The 16,108-nt window shown below is 45.2% G+C and overlaps 1 protein-coding gene across 1 annotated transcript in view; it reads right to left on the bottom strand.

Annotated features, from left to right (window-relative positions):
• The window catches only part of ALKBH5 (alkB homolog 5, RNA demethylase), a 115,917-nt gene extending 100,260 nt beyond the window's left edge, over positions 1-15,657 (bottom strand). The window contains exon 1 of the mRNA XM_085628971.1: positions 14,587-15,657. Coding sequence (XP_085485097.1) covers positions 14,587-15,281 — 695 coding nt within the window. The 5' untranslated portion in view covers positions 15,282-15,657. The remainder of the gene's footprint in view (positions 1-14,586) is intronic.
• Positions 15,658-16,108: the final 451 nt, after the last annotated feature.

The following is a 16,108-nucleotide window of genomic DNA, read 5'->3' as shown; positions in this document are numbered from 1 at the left end:
CAGGAGCCCCCTCAAACCCATAACCCCACTTCATATACAACCCTGCAAGAGCCATTAACCACCATCATCAAAACATCCAAAACCACCACCACCACCTTCCTGTCTTGCTGGAAAGTCAACACACTATTGAAGAAACAGACAGCAGACTCCAACACCCTCAACAGCTACAGACCCATCTCACTCTTGCCTTTTCCAGCTAAAGTCATGGAGAAAGCCATCAATACCCAACTTGCAGACCACCTAGAACTCCATCAACTCCTAGACAGCCCACAAAAAGGCTTTCGCACCAACCACAGCACAGAGACAGTCCTAATTGCTTCCACTAATGACATCAGAAGCATCCTCGTCCGAGAAGAAACAGCCACACTCATCCTCCTCGACCTCTCCTCAGCTTTCAATACAGTCGCCCACAAGTCACTCATCGGAAACCTTCAGTAATTGGGTATTTGCAGATCAGCCCTCAAGTGGATATCCTCCTTCCTCACTGACAGAACCCAAGGAGTTAGACTTGCACCCTACACCTCAGAACCCAAGAAACTCATCTGCGGAGTCCCTCAAGGATCGTCGCTCAGCACTCTAAGTCTACATGACTCCCCTCGCTGACCTAGTAAGTGCCTGCAGCATCAACATAGTGTCCTACACTGACAACACACAGCTCATCCTCTCCCTTAATGAATCAACCAGCACCACCAAAGCAAACTTCACCAACTGCCTGAGCAACATTACTGCTTGGATGAAAAACAACTGCCTCCAGCTAAACACAGACAAAACCAAAGTCCTAATGTTCGACAACAACCACTCCCCCTGGTTGGCCTCCTGGTGGCCCCCTGAACTAACCCCCCCGACCCCTGCAGACCATGACAAGAACCGTGGGATCATCCTGGACACTAACCTCTTTATGAGCAGAGACAACACCACCTCTTCATGCTTTTTAACATCCTGTGAATGCTATACAAGATTTTCAAATGGATCCCACTGAACACCAGACCAACGGTCACCCAGGCACTTCTCACAAAAAGGCTCAACTACGGAAACACCCCCTAAATCAGAATCTCAACTCATGTCCTAGGCAGACTCAAAACCACCCAGAACGCCGCTGCACTGAGATTCATCCTGTACATCCTGCGAAATAACCACATCTCTCCACACCTCAACAATCTCCACTGGCTCCTAGTCCAGAAAAGAAGCAAGTTCAACAACTCACCCACGCCTACAAAGCTCTCCACAACACCGGTCCAGCATACCTCAACCATTGCCTCAACTTCTACCAATCCACCAGACACCTGCGATGTGTGTCCCAAACAAGAGCACACGCCCCTCGCATCAAGAAGAACAGAAGCGGAGGACGCTGATTCTCATACTTCGCAGCCAAGACCTGGCACGGCCTCCCGAATCATCTCAGAACATCCACCTCCCTAATAGACTGCCAAAGGAACCTCAAGAAATGGCTCTTCCAGACAAAACTGTCATGATCTCCTCCTACCCCTCTCAGGCCTGCCCTACTCAGCAGCTGGATATCCGCGCGAGAGATTAGCAGCGCTCTGCAAATTTACACTACACCCAAAGGGGGCAAAATAGTCTCCTACTTAAAACTCAATTGAGAGCTTACAGGGGAGCCTGCAGGAAACGTGGTCAATAGCTTAGACCTCATTGTTCAAAGGAGCGGAAAACTGCACCCTAGCTTAGCCTGAAGAAAGGCCATTGTTCCACTAGCTTAGATAAACTCTATTTTCCTTCTGGGGTAGTGTGGATACAAAGAGCAAGCAAGGTCGCCAAAGGGGCGTAAACTGTATGCAAACAAATTAAATACGCTCTATCCTAACTGTGGAAAGACAAGGAAGAGTTGACCAAAGCTCTTCAGTTTTATACACGGGCCGTAAAAAACGGCATCCAAAGCCCCGAGAGCAAATCTTTTTGCAGAATTCCCCAAGCTGAGATTTGGTTCCAAATGTAGACATGTACCTCTGGGTAAACCAACGTTAACTGTCTCTTGACCTCCTCCTCCCCCTCCACTGGATGGTGCAATGCCCGAGACAGCACTTTCTAGTGGATTATGCGGCATTACAAACTATGTTAAAATGTACATGTAGGACCCATGAACAGGGCTAAATTATGCTGTTTATAGATCCAGAACTGCCCAATACCTACCTATTCATCATTTGTGAGCCTGTACACAACCACCTCAGTTACATGCGTCATGATCAGTGTTTCAACATGTGTCCTGCCTTCTGAGCTGTTTGTATTCAGTGATATCTTGACTGGATTGGGGAGGGGCAGAGAACAACGAGGTACTCAATCCAAATGAGACCTCAAATGTCTATCCAGGCGCTGAACCATCACTTACTAATTAGCCAGAACCAGTACGGCCAAGAGTACACGTACGGACATCCATAGTTAAACTGTGGGTTAAACGATACCTCGCAGTAAAAGGACACATCTATCAAACAAAGGAAAGGACAATGCTACGGACAGGGTGGTTTCAAAAGACAGAGACTGGTCTGGTGTTTAGTTAACCAATTCAATGGCCGGGTTCTAGTGGCATACCATTAAATAAGAAATAATAAAAATGAAATAAAGCCTAGATTCTATATAGTTGTGAGAAGCGCCTTATAAAACATCAGCAGGAGGGTGACACTCTGATCCTATAGGACCTCGCTAAGATCCTAAGTATGGTCCAACACGTGTGAGACAACAAATATATACATGCAAATTGATTACCGTAGTGTAGCGCATTATCAAGGCGATAGGAAACGAATCCTATGAGATCGCACTAAGCCCGTAAAGGCGGCCACGCACAAATTACATAAGCGACTGTAGGATATGCTGGTCTGGTTGATGCGTCCAATCAAAAGCCCTAAAGAAGCGCATTTGAAGAGAAAATAAAGCACGGATTGCCCCACAACATATCACGGTGGAGATACATGTTGCCTGCTCGTCCACACAGTGATTAGGGAAGAAGTGTCATGAACGCGGTAGCAGTGAAAATATTTTCAATGCATATACGGTCAAAAATGCCCCTCAATGTAGTCCCAAACTGTAGGACTATTCAGAAAGAAATCGGAGTGCGATTCGACAGACTAAACTGCTCATAGTGATAATAAGGAGAGCCGTGAAAGTGAGTGTGCTACCCGGCGTTCGTAATCTTCCATAACTACATGAAAACGGTAATTAGAGAGAGATGGTTATATGTGTGGCTTTTGAACATTAGTTAAATAAGCATGCAGGCGATGGTCCCCACTAACGAGTACGAACGTGATTGTCAGAATGCGACATACCTTAACCATCAACCTTCCGGCTCTATACCTCAAGCGAAAGTGGGACCGGGCCAATGCAATGTGCAAGATAAAGGCGCGAGCGGTTACGTGCACGTTGAGTGCAGCCGCTTGCTGCCAGCACGAACCGAACCCTGCTCACTGTAGGCCAGTCACTGGTTCGCTTGGAGCTTCCCAACGCAGCCGGTGTCGCGGCATGGGTTTATTTAAAAAGACAAAATTCTGCAGTAAGTGTACAATACTCAGGGAAAATGTACATAACAGCGATATTACCAGTGGCGGCAAAAAGCCCCAGGTGGTACACGGGCTCTTCTTGTGTCAAGTATGTTGGATGACATACTACTAAGGGATCGGATGTCAGCGGAAACCGAGCAAAAGGCAAATCTAAACACTCCTATGTCTATACAATGTAATACAGTGTGGTTAGGTAGTGTCATAGTTCATACTACCGGGGGTGCATTTTACAGCTGCGACATGTAATCTATTTAAACATTACAATATAGTGTGGTCAAACACAATCGCGCTAAGCACAAGGAGGCACTTCCAGAAGTGAAAGGTCTTATGTTCGCCCCACATTACAAATGAGCATTATATGTGAAATACAGTTAAACGTTTGGATACAGTAGCAAAATCTGTATAAATACCACAGCCTGTATTATTAAACAAACAGAAGGGCAATTACATAGTAGTTATCGGACACTATTCAGTATTTAGAATGGAGAGTTGCGCATTAGTGGCATCAAGTTCGTTAAGGCCATTATTCACTGTGTACATGCATTTACATTCTCGCATATTCAGAAAGGAATTCATTTCACCACCCCTTATGCCCAGGGACAACTTTTCCAGAACCAACCATCTAAAGGACTCTGGTTTGTGTGCTCTAGTGAGGAAATGTTCAACCAGGGGTGCTCCCACTGTGCCACATTGTACCCTGCTACAGTATTGCAAGATCCTGGTCTTCACTTTCTGCCTCGTTTGACCTATATACACAACTCATTACAGGGACATAGACTGGCATAAATCACATCTGTTGAGTTGCAATTAATATGTACCTTGAGGTCTATGGTGTGTTGCTAATAGCAGAATTTTTTTGTTTCAAGGGTCAATTTACACGCTTTGCATTGTGCGCATTTGAAATAACCCACAATCTCTGGAAGTTTCCACAGTGTCTGAATAGTGGGCTGAGGAGGCGTGTCAAGGAGGGATCGAACCACATGGTCTCTGATGTTTCTCGCTTTTTTAAAAGAGTGCATAGGTGGATCCGGAATCTCATGGTCACCGAGATTAGTTTCTAATGTCCATCAATATTCCTATTGATCTCGTTACTGGCTCCTGCTAATTGGTAAGTGATGGTTCAGCGCCTGGATAGACATTTGAGTTCTCAGTAGGATTGAATAGCTCACAATCAGATTTTTTGTTTTCTCCGACTTAGGAGCTCCATTGATCCCACTCTCCTTAACTGCACAGCCTGATTCTATGTGCTGTTTGCCAGATTAGGTAATCAATATCTTTCAGTATGAGCATTCACACCCTGTCATGATGACCCCCCCTTTAATACAGAGTATCCAATTGTTTTCAGGTGCTTCTTTCGCACTGTCCTGATGAAGACCCCACTCTAAGGATCGAATCACCTTGAACTTCTAAGGGGTCGAAACGTTGACTACTACTAACCATTATACAAGCTCCGACGACTGAATTCATTATCAGAGTCTTTAAACGCTATGTGTATTTACTGGAACATTTGGCCTGTGATAGGCCGGAAAGGTTTCACTATGTTAATTTGACATATATATTTCACATTACCTCTCCCTTGTCAATTACCCTCACTCACTCACTTTGATCCAGAACACCCCTACCCTTCCCAACACTAGAGCACCTTCGTTAAAAATATATTTATGAGTTTAGATGCATGAGCAACTGTGTTGCCTATAAAAAGTGATTAATACTTTGAAAATAAATTGCATTCACTGCGGATTTTGCATATTGGTGTAGTGAATGCCACTATTTCTGTCGTATTGTTAAATTGTTGCTACTGTGACCAATTGTTTATTGTACTGCATTGTGCAAGAACAGCAGGCTGACACTCAAGTCAGATAAACCAATGGCTGAAGTTGGCAGACCCTGTGCCCCATGCTTTACGCAGTGGAGGTGGGAAGCCAAGAGTGAAAGGCAATGCAGCAGACCAATGGATGAAGAGGATATATATGTTATTAAAAACAAAAAGGTATTGGCTAACACCAGACCTAAAAAAGTTAAAAAAGGCCTGAGGCTTTTCAGAGGTTAAGAAACCTCTCATAAAGGCAACTACTCTAAAACGACAGGCAGTGTCACATGCACCATTTTCACCATTATCCCCGTCATCTGCATCAGAACAGTGTTTGCATGATCATGTTAGGACACAACACAGTGCTAAGGTGAAGCAGGTAGGACACTGCCAACATCAAATTTACAATACCAACAAACAGAGGCACCTAGGACTCCTAGCTAAATGTTCTTGCCATGCTCTCTGTAAGCAGCTCCATCTCCTCAACTGCTCTTCAGTGGTCATACACAGCAGCCATTTATGCAACCTGTGCTGCGTGGTTCACTGCATCAGAAAATAACTAGACACGTATCCTCAGCAGCTCATAAGGCGACTTAACTTTCATGAGGTTAGTTTAGTTATGGGTACCCAAGCCAACAAGATCAAGCGCAGAAGAAAAAGGAATGCAAGATGTGCATTATTGCCCTACAAATTCATAGTAAGAAGAGGCGTGCATAAGCTACACACCATAATAAAAGTGTTCAATGCCTTAAAGTACGAAAAATAGCAACAAGACAAACAGGAGTTGGCCTTGGAAATTCCACAAATCGCATACAAAGTCAACCTGTGGTGCTCAGTATAGTACTGCACATCAGGTAACTGGAGAATACAGAAATAAGGATACATAGTGGGCACGTGACCAGTACCGGAAACTGTGGCTCGTCATTAAAGACAGAGGAAGCTTTCAGGTGAGAAAAAGAGTATACAAGGGGGACTAACATGCTCCTCTTCATTCCCACAAACTGGGGCACAGGCATAGTTGCAGTACACATCTGTAGAAAGCACCCTATCAGTTTATGGTTTCCCCCCCTCGCCCTTTCTGATGTATGTGGTCCCTCATGACTAATGTTTAACCCCTTCCATGCTCATGACGGAACGATTCCGTCATGAGCATCGGTTGAGCTGTGCTCATGACGGAACCGTTCCGTCATGGCCCCGCCCGCGCTCGAACCCTTCAGCACCGCGGGGGAATCCGCGCAGCGCTGAAGGGGTTAATCGAGTACAGGGTGTGGTTGGCCAGTCTTGTCGTTGTCCCTTGGTTGACCTAACCTGATGGCTGGCTGGCTGCTTCTGGGCATAAACAAGCATGTCAAATCAGGTTTTGCTCGCCAATTCACCACAGAAGAGACAAATGCGGATGAATGTTAAGATTGCCTGTTATTTCAAAGCCAGGGCTAAAATGCAATATTAATGCCATTTTACTCACCCTTATAAAATCATCAATGGCGCACGCGGGTTCCAGCCAGCTGCAGCACTTTGTTAAAGGGCACATTCAGAGGCTGTTGCATGACAGCCTACTGCACTGCCAGTCCACAGTGCTTATGTAAACTAATCACTATCTAGGGGAGGAATCGTTCCTCACTCTGTCACTGCAACTATCCTCATGCACCAAACATAATTACTGCTGCGTTTTCACTAATCACACTCCAGTATAGACAGTTACTGTGACCTGCACAAAGGTCTGTATCGGGATTGTGCTAAGTAGGTTTAGGAGGGTTGGATCCGTACCAAAACAGAAAAAATAAAATGTACATACAGGTAATCTAGCTGGAACGCTTATGCTGCAAGTGATTATCCTGCAAATCTGCCCTGGATCAAACCACCCATTCTGCAGTTTAGGCAGTCCACCAGTGTCCTCACTTATGGGGACAATGCTCTAGGCTACTGGTTGGCTGTTGCAGCTCTTTCTGCGAGGACTCATACAGAGATGTCTTTCAGAATAACTATTAAGCTTACCTTCATTATCTGTCTTTCAAAGTTTTAGGATTGACGTGCAAGGCCATCCCTTCCTTTGCGCATGGTAGTCTGTTCAGAGAAGCTAACAAGCATTGGCAAAGCCAACAGGTCTGGTGGTGGGCACCTATTTTGGTTTTGGCAATTTTTGTTTTGTCATGATTTTTACAAAACATTATTATTGGGGGAAGTTGCTGAGTCCCAAATCAAGCAAATTGCCATAGTAGCCACTGGCAGTGAAGAAACTACGTTGTCTGTGGATGCATCCCTTTAGAACGGGAAAAACGCAACCACTCGCAGTGAAGTTATCCAATGGCTAAAGCAGGATGACCCCATGCTGTAGTGGACGAAAGAAAAATGTGAATGACACAATAACAGACTAAAGAGGACTGACCGGAAGGCCCAATTATTATACATATAACCCTAGTAAATTGAAACGGTCTTGGCCAACACCAAATCTAAAATTGTGAATGCATGAAACAGTAAAGGATCTAAACTTCAGTTCGTACCTATCCTCTTGAGCTCTGGGTATAGTGACCTCGCACTGTCATGACAGACAGCCAAACGGCAGGGAGTGATGTGCAAATACTGATCCATGAGCCGAATTGGAACCAATAGAGATAGAGACTGCTCCTCCTTGCAGGATTAAAGATATTACCCAAGAGTTAGTGCCGATAGAGGCAAGAAGTGTATGGCGTCCTCCTAAACTCAGAGACAGGCAACATTTAAGGAAGAGGAGACTGACAAACAAGCAGATTTCAAAAGCACTGGGTAAACCAAACACTTGCACACAAATGGAAAAGCAAAGCATGGTACACGGCCTTCTACTTCTTTGTCATCAGATAGCTTATCACAAGGTATGCTGGAGAAACAAAGCAAGGGGTGAAGCCTGAGCTCATAAAGAGTGCATGGTGGGCTCCTGGTTACCAAGACACCCATTGATGCCACTGCATTGTGTTTCTGTGTGCGTCTCTTTATAACAAAGTAAGGCACGGTAACGACAAGACCAGTCGACAAACCAAATCAGCATGGAGAAAGATTGCATTCTTTTAATAGCAAGTTAGCTGATAGGAAACAACAAGCGACAAAGAGTACGTCCACTTACCTGCTTGCTACACAATTGTGAATACAAATAACCTGTTTACTACACAGTGCTTTATCCCAAAGTTTTTGTAGTCTCCAAATGTAGAAATTAAAGCAGTTACTATAACCCAAATTAACTCAGAAAGACAGAAGCACAGCTCGACTTGCTGGATTCCAGCACATTCCATCAGATGGGCGCATGCGTTTATCTAACTGAGCCATTCTACTGGTATTCTAAATGCAGAAGCTCTCTCGTCTGTTGCTGTATTACTATCCGTGCCCTGTAAATATGACGAAAAGCATACAAAGAAATCAACTACTAGTCTAGAAGACTGCATAATCTATTATTCTAACTTCAGGCCTTGACTATTAGAGGAAAGAAATATTCTTGTGCCTTGCTCTCAGCAAGAAGAGTGTGAAAACACATGCCTTTGGGTGATCAAGAACCCACTAGAGTGCTCAGCAGGTGGTACTGCACGGAAAGGTAGCTTCAACATGTGGAGCTCTAGCCGTGCACCTAACTTGGTAGCCACCATGCCTCCTATTCGAACTACCTAACTTTTTGGAATTCAACAAACAATGCTGCCTTTACTTTAAGCAGTCTTAAGATTTCATCAGACTCAGGAGTGAAATAAAAAAAAAAAAAAAAAAAAAAAGAAAAACAAATGGGCTCACATTCACCATCATCTCTGTGAAGATTACATAGTCCTATTCATATTTTATAAAAATGTAAATACCTAAAGAACTGCACGCATCATTAAAGTTGCATACTTGACTCCTATGAAGGTAATTTCACAAAATTATGCCTTCACAATATATTTTAGTGAAGGAAAAAGAATGCAAGAACGCCAAATATGAAACTCGTGAACATAAAAAGTTGCAGCAAAACAACACTGAAACAAGCACTTTCTAACTAGGTGGTGCTAGCAGCAAGCAGACAGAAACATCCATTATGATCGTATGTGCACGAAAAGTGGAAGCAGCCAGGGTTGGCCAGTATCCTGGCCATCCAAACACTATGAAAAATGGGACTCCCATCTTCACCTAACCATTCCCTAACGCAAAATAAAAACGTTGCTGAATTCGGAAATACCTAGCAGTGTTAACTATGGATTCATATCAGAACAACATGTGAATATCCTGTCGTCTCCACAGCAGTCCCTTACCAACATTTTTAAGTGCTATTTTACGTTGTGTGGCCCTTTAAAACAGTTTCCGTAGGACTTACCTACTGTAGCGTCCAATTTAAACATCACTACCGCCAAAAGCAGCCATTTGGTACCGGGTGACCTTTACAGCACTGGATTATGTAACTATGCTGCAGCTTGGTTGGACTTCAGAAACTGAAATTATGAACAAGGAAATATACCCATCAACTAACTATATGTTCTGGACTGTTTGTTACGTAACAATATATTTCGTTTTTCTTAAGATTATTTTCCGTTTGATACGTAGTCAAGCTTTTTATAACACAAGGAAAAAGGCGATTTGTGATGGGACACACAAGTGTACTAACAGGCTTAGGCAACAAAAAACAAGGTTTGGAGTCTCCATTGTGACAATAGAATGCTGAAGCCCTCTTGAAAAACGCGCGCACTTTTCTGATAACAGAAACGGAAATGCCGCCTAAAGTCCCGAGAAGAACTGTTGTGGGAGGGATTCTAGCAACCAAGTGGAGAATTACAAAATCACAGAGGGACCACTGAACAATTGATGCCTTGTTAAGAGTGACACATTCAGGAAATGTGACTGGTTGGAATCTGATCCGTATTGTTTAGGGTGTTCAACGATAGCTAAATGTTTAAGCATCCTGCTGTGCTAACGAACAGCAGCAACCTCTAGTAAAAACACTAAATCGAGAGGTCAACCATGTCAGGCATACAACACACTGCTGTTCATGAACGTTCAGTGTCCCAGAGAAGGTTTAAGAGGGGGCTGTCAGGGCTGGTGCTCCTGTGGGTCCTTGTTTTACGCCTGGAAACTTTTTGATGTGATGACATGGGCAAAAAACGCAAGTGGCCAACATAGATGTCCAGGCGTAAAGGTTCCTTACTGCCCAGCAACACTTGTGTTTAACAAACAAACTTCTTTATGAAAACTTTGCATCATACCTTACTCAATGGAGTGAATCTGCAAGGACTGAAATGGAAAGAAGTGTAACAGGAAGTGTCGACCACTCCTGGGTACCAGGAACAGTTTGGACTGAACAGGAATATCTCTAAACTGCAGGCCCGCGAGAAACAAGTTCAAGGCTCAACATAGCCGTCCGCTCGTAATGATGGGAAGATTTACTGGAGGTTAATTTGGTTTTATCACTTTACTCCGCCACTGGGGCGAGAAAGTTAATTTTCCAGTGAGGGTCCCGTAGAACTGGAGATATTCTTAATGCCTAGAACCTGCCTGATCCCATGTCCTGGGAAGGACTCAAATCACGGCATATACCCAAGTGTGGAAAAGCAATGGTGTCATTTGTGTATACTTTTAGTAATTTCTGCTTTTAGGCAATACTTGTCCAACTTACAGTGCTCATAACAAAACTTTTATTTTAACGCATGTGTTACTGTCTTTTCCCAACCTGCCGCTAAAAGGAGCCATCTAGTTAAAACAAAAAAAAAAAAACAGTTCTCTTACCCAGTTGTGAATCTCTAAAAACCACAATAGGCATTTCAGGATGTTCATGTATTTGTTCCTGTCCGCTTGGGTTTTCACTTATTTTGACAGCTGTCACTGAACGCCCCCTCGGTCGTTCGGTAGGGATATTATTATGGGTTTTGGGGGGGGGGGGGGGGTTGAGTGGGGAATGGAGCACCACACACGTATCTCCATACAGATCCAATTTCTGGCAACACCCGCAGCCAGTTGGCTTGACAGCAGAGAGCACTTCCCAAGCAGAGATTTAGGAGCGCACGATTATCATGGAAAAAAGCAAAAGCACAAATCCAAGACGGTAGTGTGGGTGTCAAAAATACTAGATTGGCTGCAAGTGTCACAAATGATCTGGGGCAACTTTGCAGCACTGCGGACACATGTCAAAATCATCTCCGAAAGATGGACAGCCTTGGAAGAGTGCCTATCACTTGTCACATTACCAAAGGCAGGGGGCAGGAGTGAGCAAGTCAGTCAAATGCGATGATCACCTGTACAAAGTTAGTAGGGCTGGGTGAGAGTCTGTTGTGTGACATATTTCTCTCTGAAACGATGGTCACAGACTACTGACATCACTGTTGTGCTGACAATAGCCATACGTCAGGATAACATCTTAAAAGTTAGCTGGCCAGAATCAGTGATGTGTCAGTATTACACCTAAAAGGGCGATAAAGTCAGAGGATTCGCTCACGCCCCAAATATAACCACAAATTGCCCCACAACACTTTTGAATCATATGTAGAAAAATAAAGGTAAACCGAAAGAATAGGGGTATCTCAAGAGTGCAAGTTCATTGTGAATGGGCTCCGGAAGCAAACTAATGAACGTTTAATGTTGTCATGCTAATGGTATCGATTTTATCAACCTCAGAAAGTCGAGAGGATTAAAGAGCTGGCTGGAATATGTGTGTGTAACCAAGGAATCAAACGCAGGTTGGACAGGTTAAAAATATATTTGATTTTTTTTAATAATTGTCCCAATTCGAAACTGTGGACAAAATCTGGTTGAGACTTAGAACATTTAACCTTTGCCTGGTATATAAAGTTTGCACAGATTCATCTGAACAGATTCGTTTGATAATAATAATATTGCCATTGAATACCACATATGAACAAAATTAGGCAGATGCGTTGACGGATTGGTTTATGTCGAGTTTTGTGCCAATTCATCAAGTGGCAGGCAATAAAATGTTCAATAACTTTAGCGCAGTTTGAGGAACCTGCATCAAAGGTCTAAGGCAGTTATCAATTTACACTCAGAGCAGGTAGTTCAGGTTTCATGCAGATGGAATGGAGGTGGAGGCAAGTTAAGGGGTGGGTAGGGTCATACAGTTTTGATTTACTTATAACTTTGTAATTGTTAGGCTAAAACTTAAGAGGTTAAGCCTATTCGTGGTCCAATGCATACATCTCAGCAATGCTCAGTATCCACCCATCATCTCCTTGTGTTTGCTTTGTCCGCGCTAAGTTGGCAGGGTATGCCCAGAAGTGGGTCCCTTGCTCACTTTGCCACTGGATTCAAGCTAGTCTGGCTGATGAGGAGTGTTACCCCGAAACCAGTCCCAGGATGCTTGTTTCCGGTTCAGGGAAGACCTGGCTTGGCAGATTGGGCTGGACTGTTCCCATGAGGCACAGGGTCAAGACTGATTTGCATATAGTTGGGTCTGAACTGAGGTGGCGAAATGAGCTAAGGAACGATGATGGATTCAATCCAGCTCTGTGACTGGGGGCCAGTGTCCGAAAAAGTTTCAGCGCTCTGTCCATCATCTCCTTGTGCTTGCTCAGTATCCCTTTTTGCACATGGAATGAAAAGGGAAAAAAAAATGCAACTACACCACTAAGGAATCCTATGACTACAATTATTAAATAAGGGCGGGGGGGGGGGGGGGCGGCACCTAATCTTCTATAATCAGGGTGGAATATATTTAATGCAATAACATGTTTTTGCTGGCTTAATCCCATAAGAAAACATACCACTGCAGCTGCAAATAATGCTTTCACTTTACAACACTGTAACTAATGCTTTCAACATTAGTTTCGCTTCAGTGAAGGGAAACTAACTAGAGTAATTTGAGCCACTCTCTCAGCATACACGCACCGTTACTACAATTAATGATTTGGCAACCACAAATGGTACAGTTATGCCGGTACAGAATATACATAATTAGACAGTAATTAGCACTCGGCGACCCTCGATTTCGATCGCAAACCGTTGCCCCTCACCAAGGATGCGGTCAATCCTTAAGATCCAAGCTTGATGGCCCACTGATATCTCAAAGGTAGCAGCTTACCCACATACATCTGGCAAAAAGAAAGAGGATTCCCTCTGGCAAAAAGAAAGAGGATTCCGTCACCCTCGACCAAGCAAGGGGATCACTTTTCTTCTACGAAGTCAAAATTGGGGGATTATCCGCCAAAACCACTTGCCAATGAATTTTAACTCTGCCTCAGTGTAAACATAGAACGGTGTTGAAATTCCTTTATTATGTTGATCCTGCTATCACGTTTTCAACCGGAAAAATCAGTCTCAAGAACCATATGGGAGAATGAGGACAGTGTTTCCCGCAGGAATGTTTCCATCCATATCCTGGTTTATCAGGAATCTGCGTTCCTTATCCGAGAACGGGGATCATGCTGCAACTTCAACAGCAAAGAATGATGGATAGGTTTCTCTTTCAGATCGCAAGTGACCAAACAGATTGGCCATTGGGCCACCAACTGACTGGCGTACGGTGAATTACCTCAAGTACAAGTAGGTCTCCGCAGCCCTATCGTGCGCTATAAAATGCTCAGCACTCTATCGCCAGTACGAGCAAAACAACACTGCAGCGTTACTTCAAACAAATCTAGATAGTCAGCTGTGATTTAACAATGACATGCCGTTTTTTTAAATGTAAATAGTAATGGTATTCTTATTACCAGGAAATGACAACCCAGCAACAGGGAGCGACACTCAGCAACAGGGAGCGACTCTAGAGTGGATGTAAACCCCACAGTACAATCGCCATGGACTTGGTCATACTTTTCCCACCTTGCAATAACTATGACCATGTCATCCCAAGAAAAGTACGCAAGCCCCCCCTCCCCCTCAGCCAAGGCCCCACTTTACTTGAGGGAAGTATCCGTGACGCTCATCCGTGCGTAAGCATGGCGCTCCGACCCTCAGAGGGTGACTTCCGCCACACTCTTCTATCAATCAAGGTGGTGAATTATGCTTCCTCCCCCTGTGGATAGTTTTAGCATATATGTCTTTACTAGAGGGCAGTGGGCCTTTATACCACCTTACCTCAAGGACTGTGATCCTCTTATCTGTCCATCTGCCAGGAAGACTGATAACTACATGTTGCGCTTTGCTTAAGAATTGTTACAGGTCCCGAGTTTGAGGGGGCTCGATATTAACAACAGACGGCATTATGCACTGCATTGCGGTACTGCGATGATCGCAAATGTTTTAGCCTTTTTGCAATTAAAATGACATTACCTATCACTTTAGCCCTACACGGAGGTATCTTCACTCCCCCAGCATGGCAGTAACCCCATCTTTCCTTACCTGAGGATGGTGACGCTACCCCTCCGCACAGGCAACAACACCACGGGCTCGGACACCCGGATCGGCTTGAACTGGAACTTGCAGCCGAAGCACAGCGCCGAGTCGCTGAAGAAGGACACAGAAACGATGGGCCTTTCGAAGATGTGGATGGGGTCCACGTGCGAGACGATGCAGCCTCCGGGCTGGTAATCGTTGATGACGGCGCTGTTAACGAAGCCCTCGGGGATGACCCGGTGCTGCTCCAGTTTGCGGATGACCAGCTGGTGCACCCAGGCGGGAATCTCATCCACATCCCCCTTGGGGTATAGCCGCTCCTGGCCGGGCCCGCGTTTCTGCAGCTGCGCTCCATAAGTGTAACCCTCCCCGAAAAAGTACTTATTGCGGAGCGGAGCCCGGTCCACGGTGTGCTCCTTGTAGAGCCCCTTCTCGGCGGCGTGCACCACATCGTCGATGCGGCTCTCGATGCGGGCGCACTCTTCTGGGCTGAAGAGGCGCATCTGACGGATGCCGTGTTTCACCAGGCGCGCCTCCTCGTCCCGGTGGTGGAGTGGCGGCAGAGGGGGCAGTGGCGGCTCCTCATGGTCGCTGTACTCGCCGTCTGACAGCTTTCTCTTGGAGCCCGGCTCTGGGCCTTTATGGTAAGGCATCATGGACTGCAGCTTCTCCCGTAGGTCCGTGTATCCACTGGCGGCCATGCTGCGGGGCTCACATCACCCAAAGGCGGCTGCAGCAGGGGGAGCCGCCGCCGCGCATGGCTCAGCTCCGCCGATCGGCGCGAGGGCAAGATCAAGATCGAGCTAAAGAGTCCATGATGAAGGACCGCCTTCGCCTGCCCGGGAGAGCAGGGATTTCGGGGGCAGAGTGACGTTGGTAGTCCCCTATCCACCAAAACAACGAAAACCGGGTTATTTTAGGGTGCCTGGCTGTAGCGCAGCCCGCAAATCCCGGTCTCCACCTCAACCTAACTTCAGACAGCGAGACCCAGCCTCTCCCCTTCGCAGTCCCATTGGCCGCGACAACGAGCTGGGGCGAAGAAAGGAGCGCTTACTCTACCCATTGGTTCAGTCGACCTTCCATCAAACGACCATAGTATATTATGTATCTACACAAGTTAGAATGACGAGTGGCGATTATGAGGACCCCTGTGACGTTAAGGCTGCGTAATTGAATGCCTGACAAACAGGATATTAATTTACAGGTCATTAACAGTCGTTTTAAGGGCGACACATTTTTTCATACAAATATTTTTCTTCATTAAAAGACACGCCCCCATAGTCTTTACGGCCGTTGCCTTATAACATTTTTTTCAAGGAAGGTATAAAAACAGGCGCGCATAGACTCCCATTGTTTGGATACTTTGGCTTACTCCTTAGAAATACGTGACAGAAGAAACGTCGCTTGTGCCGTGGCGGGTAATCGACTTAGACGATGGACTGGGACCGGCCAAAACCAAGAGATTTCTCTTAGGAAAAACTAGAGTGCTAACTTCAGTTCTCATATTACACTAACAGAGTAAGGAACG

This window comes from Triturus cristatus, chromosome 10 (assembly GCF_964204655.1).
Source record: "Triturus cristatus chromosome 10, aTriCri1.1, whole genome shotgun sequence".
Lineage (NCBI taxonomy): Eukaryota > Metazoa > Chordata > Amphibia > Caudata > Salamandridae > Triturus > Triturus cristatus.
This window is presented reverse-complemented; position numbering and strand designations above follow the sequence as displayed.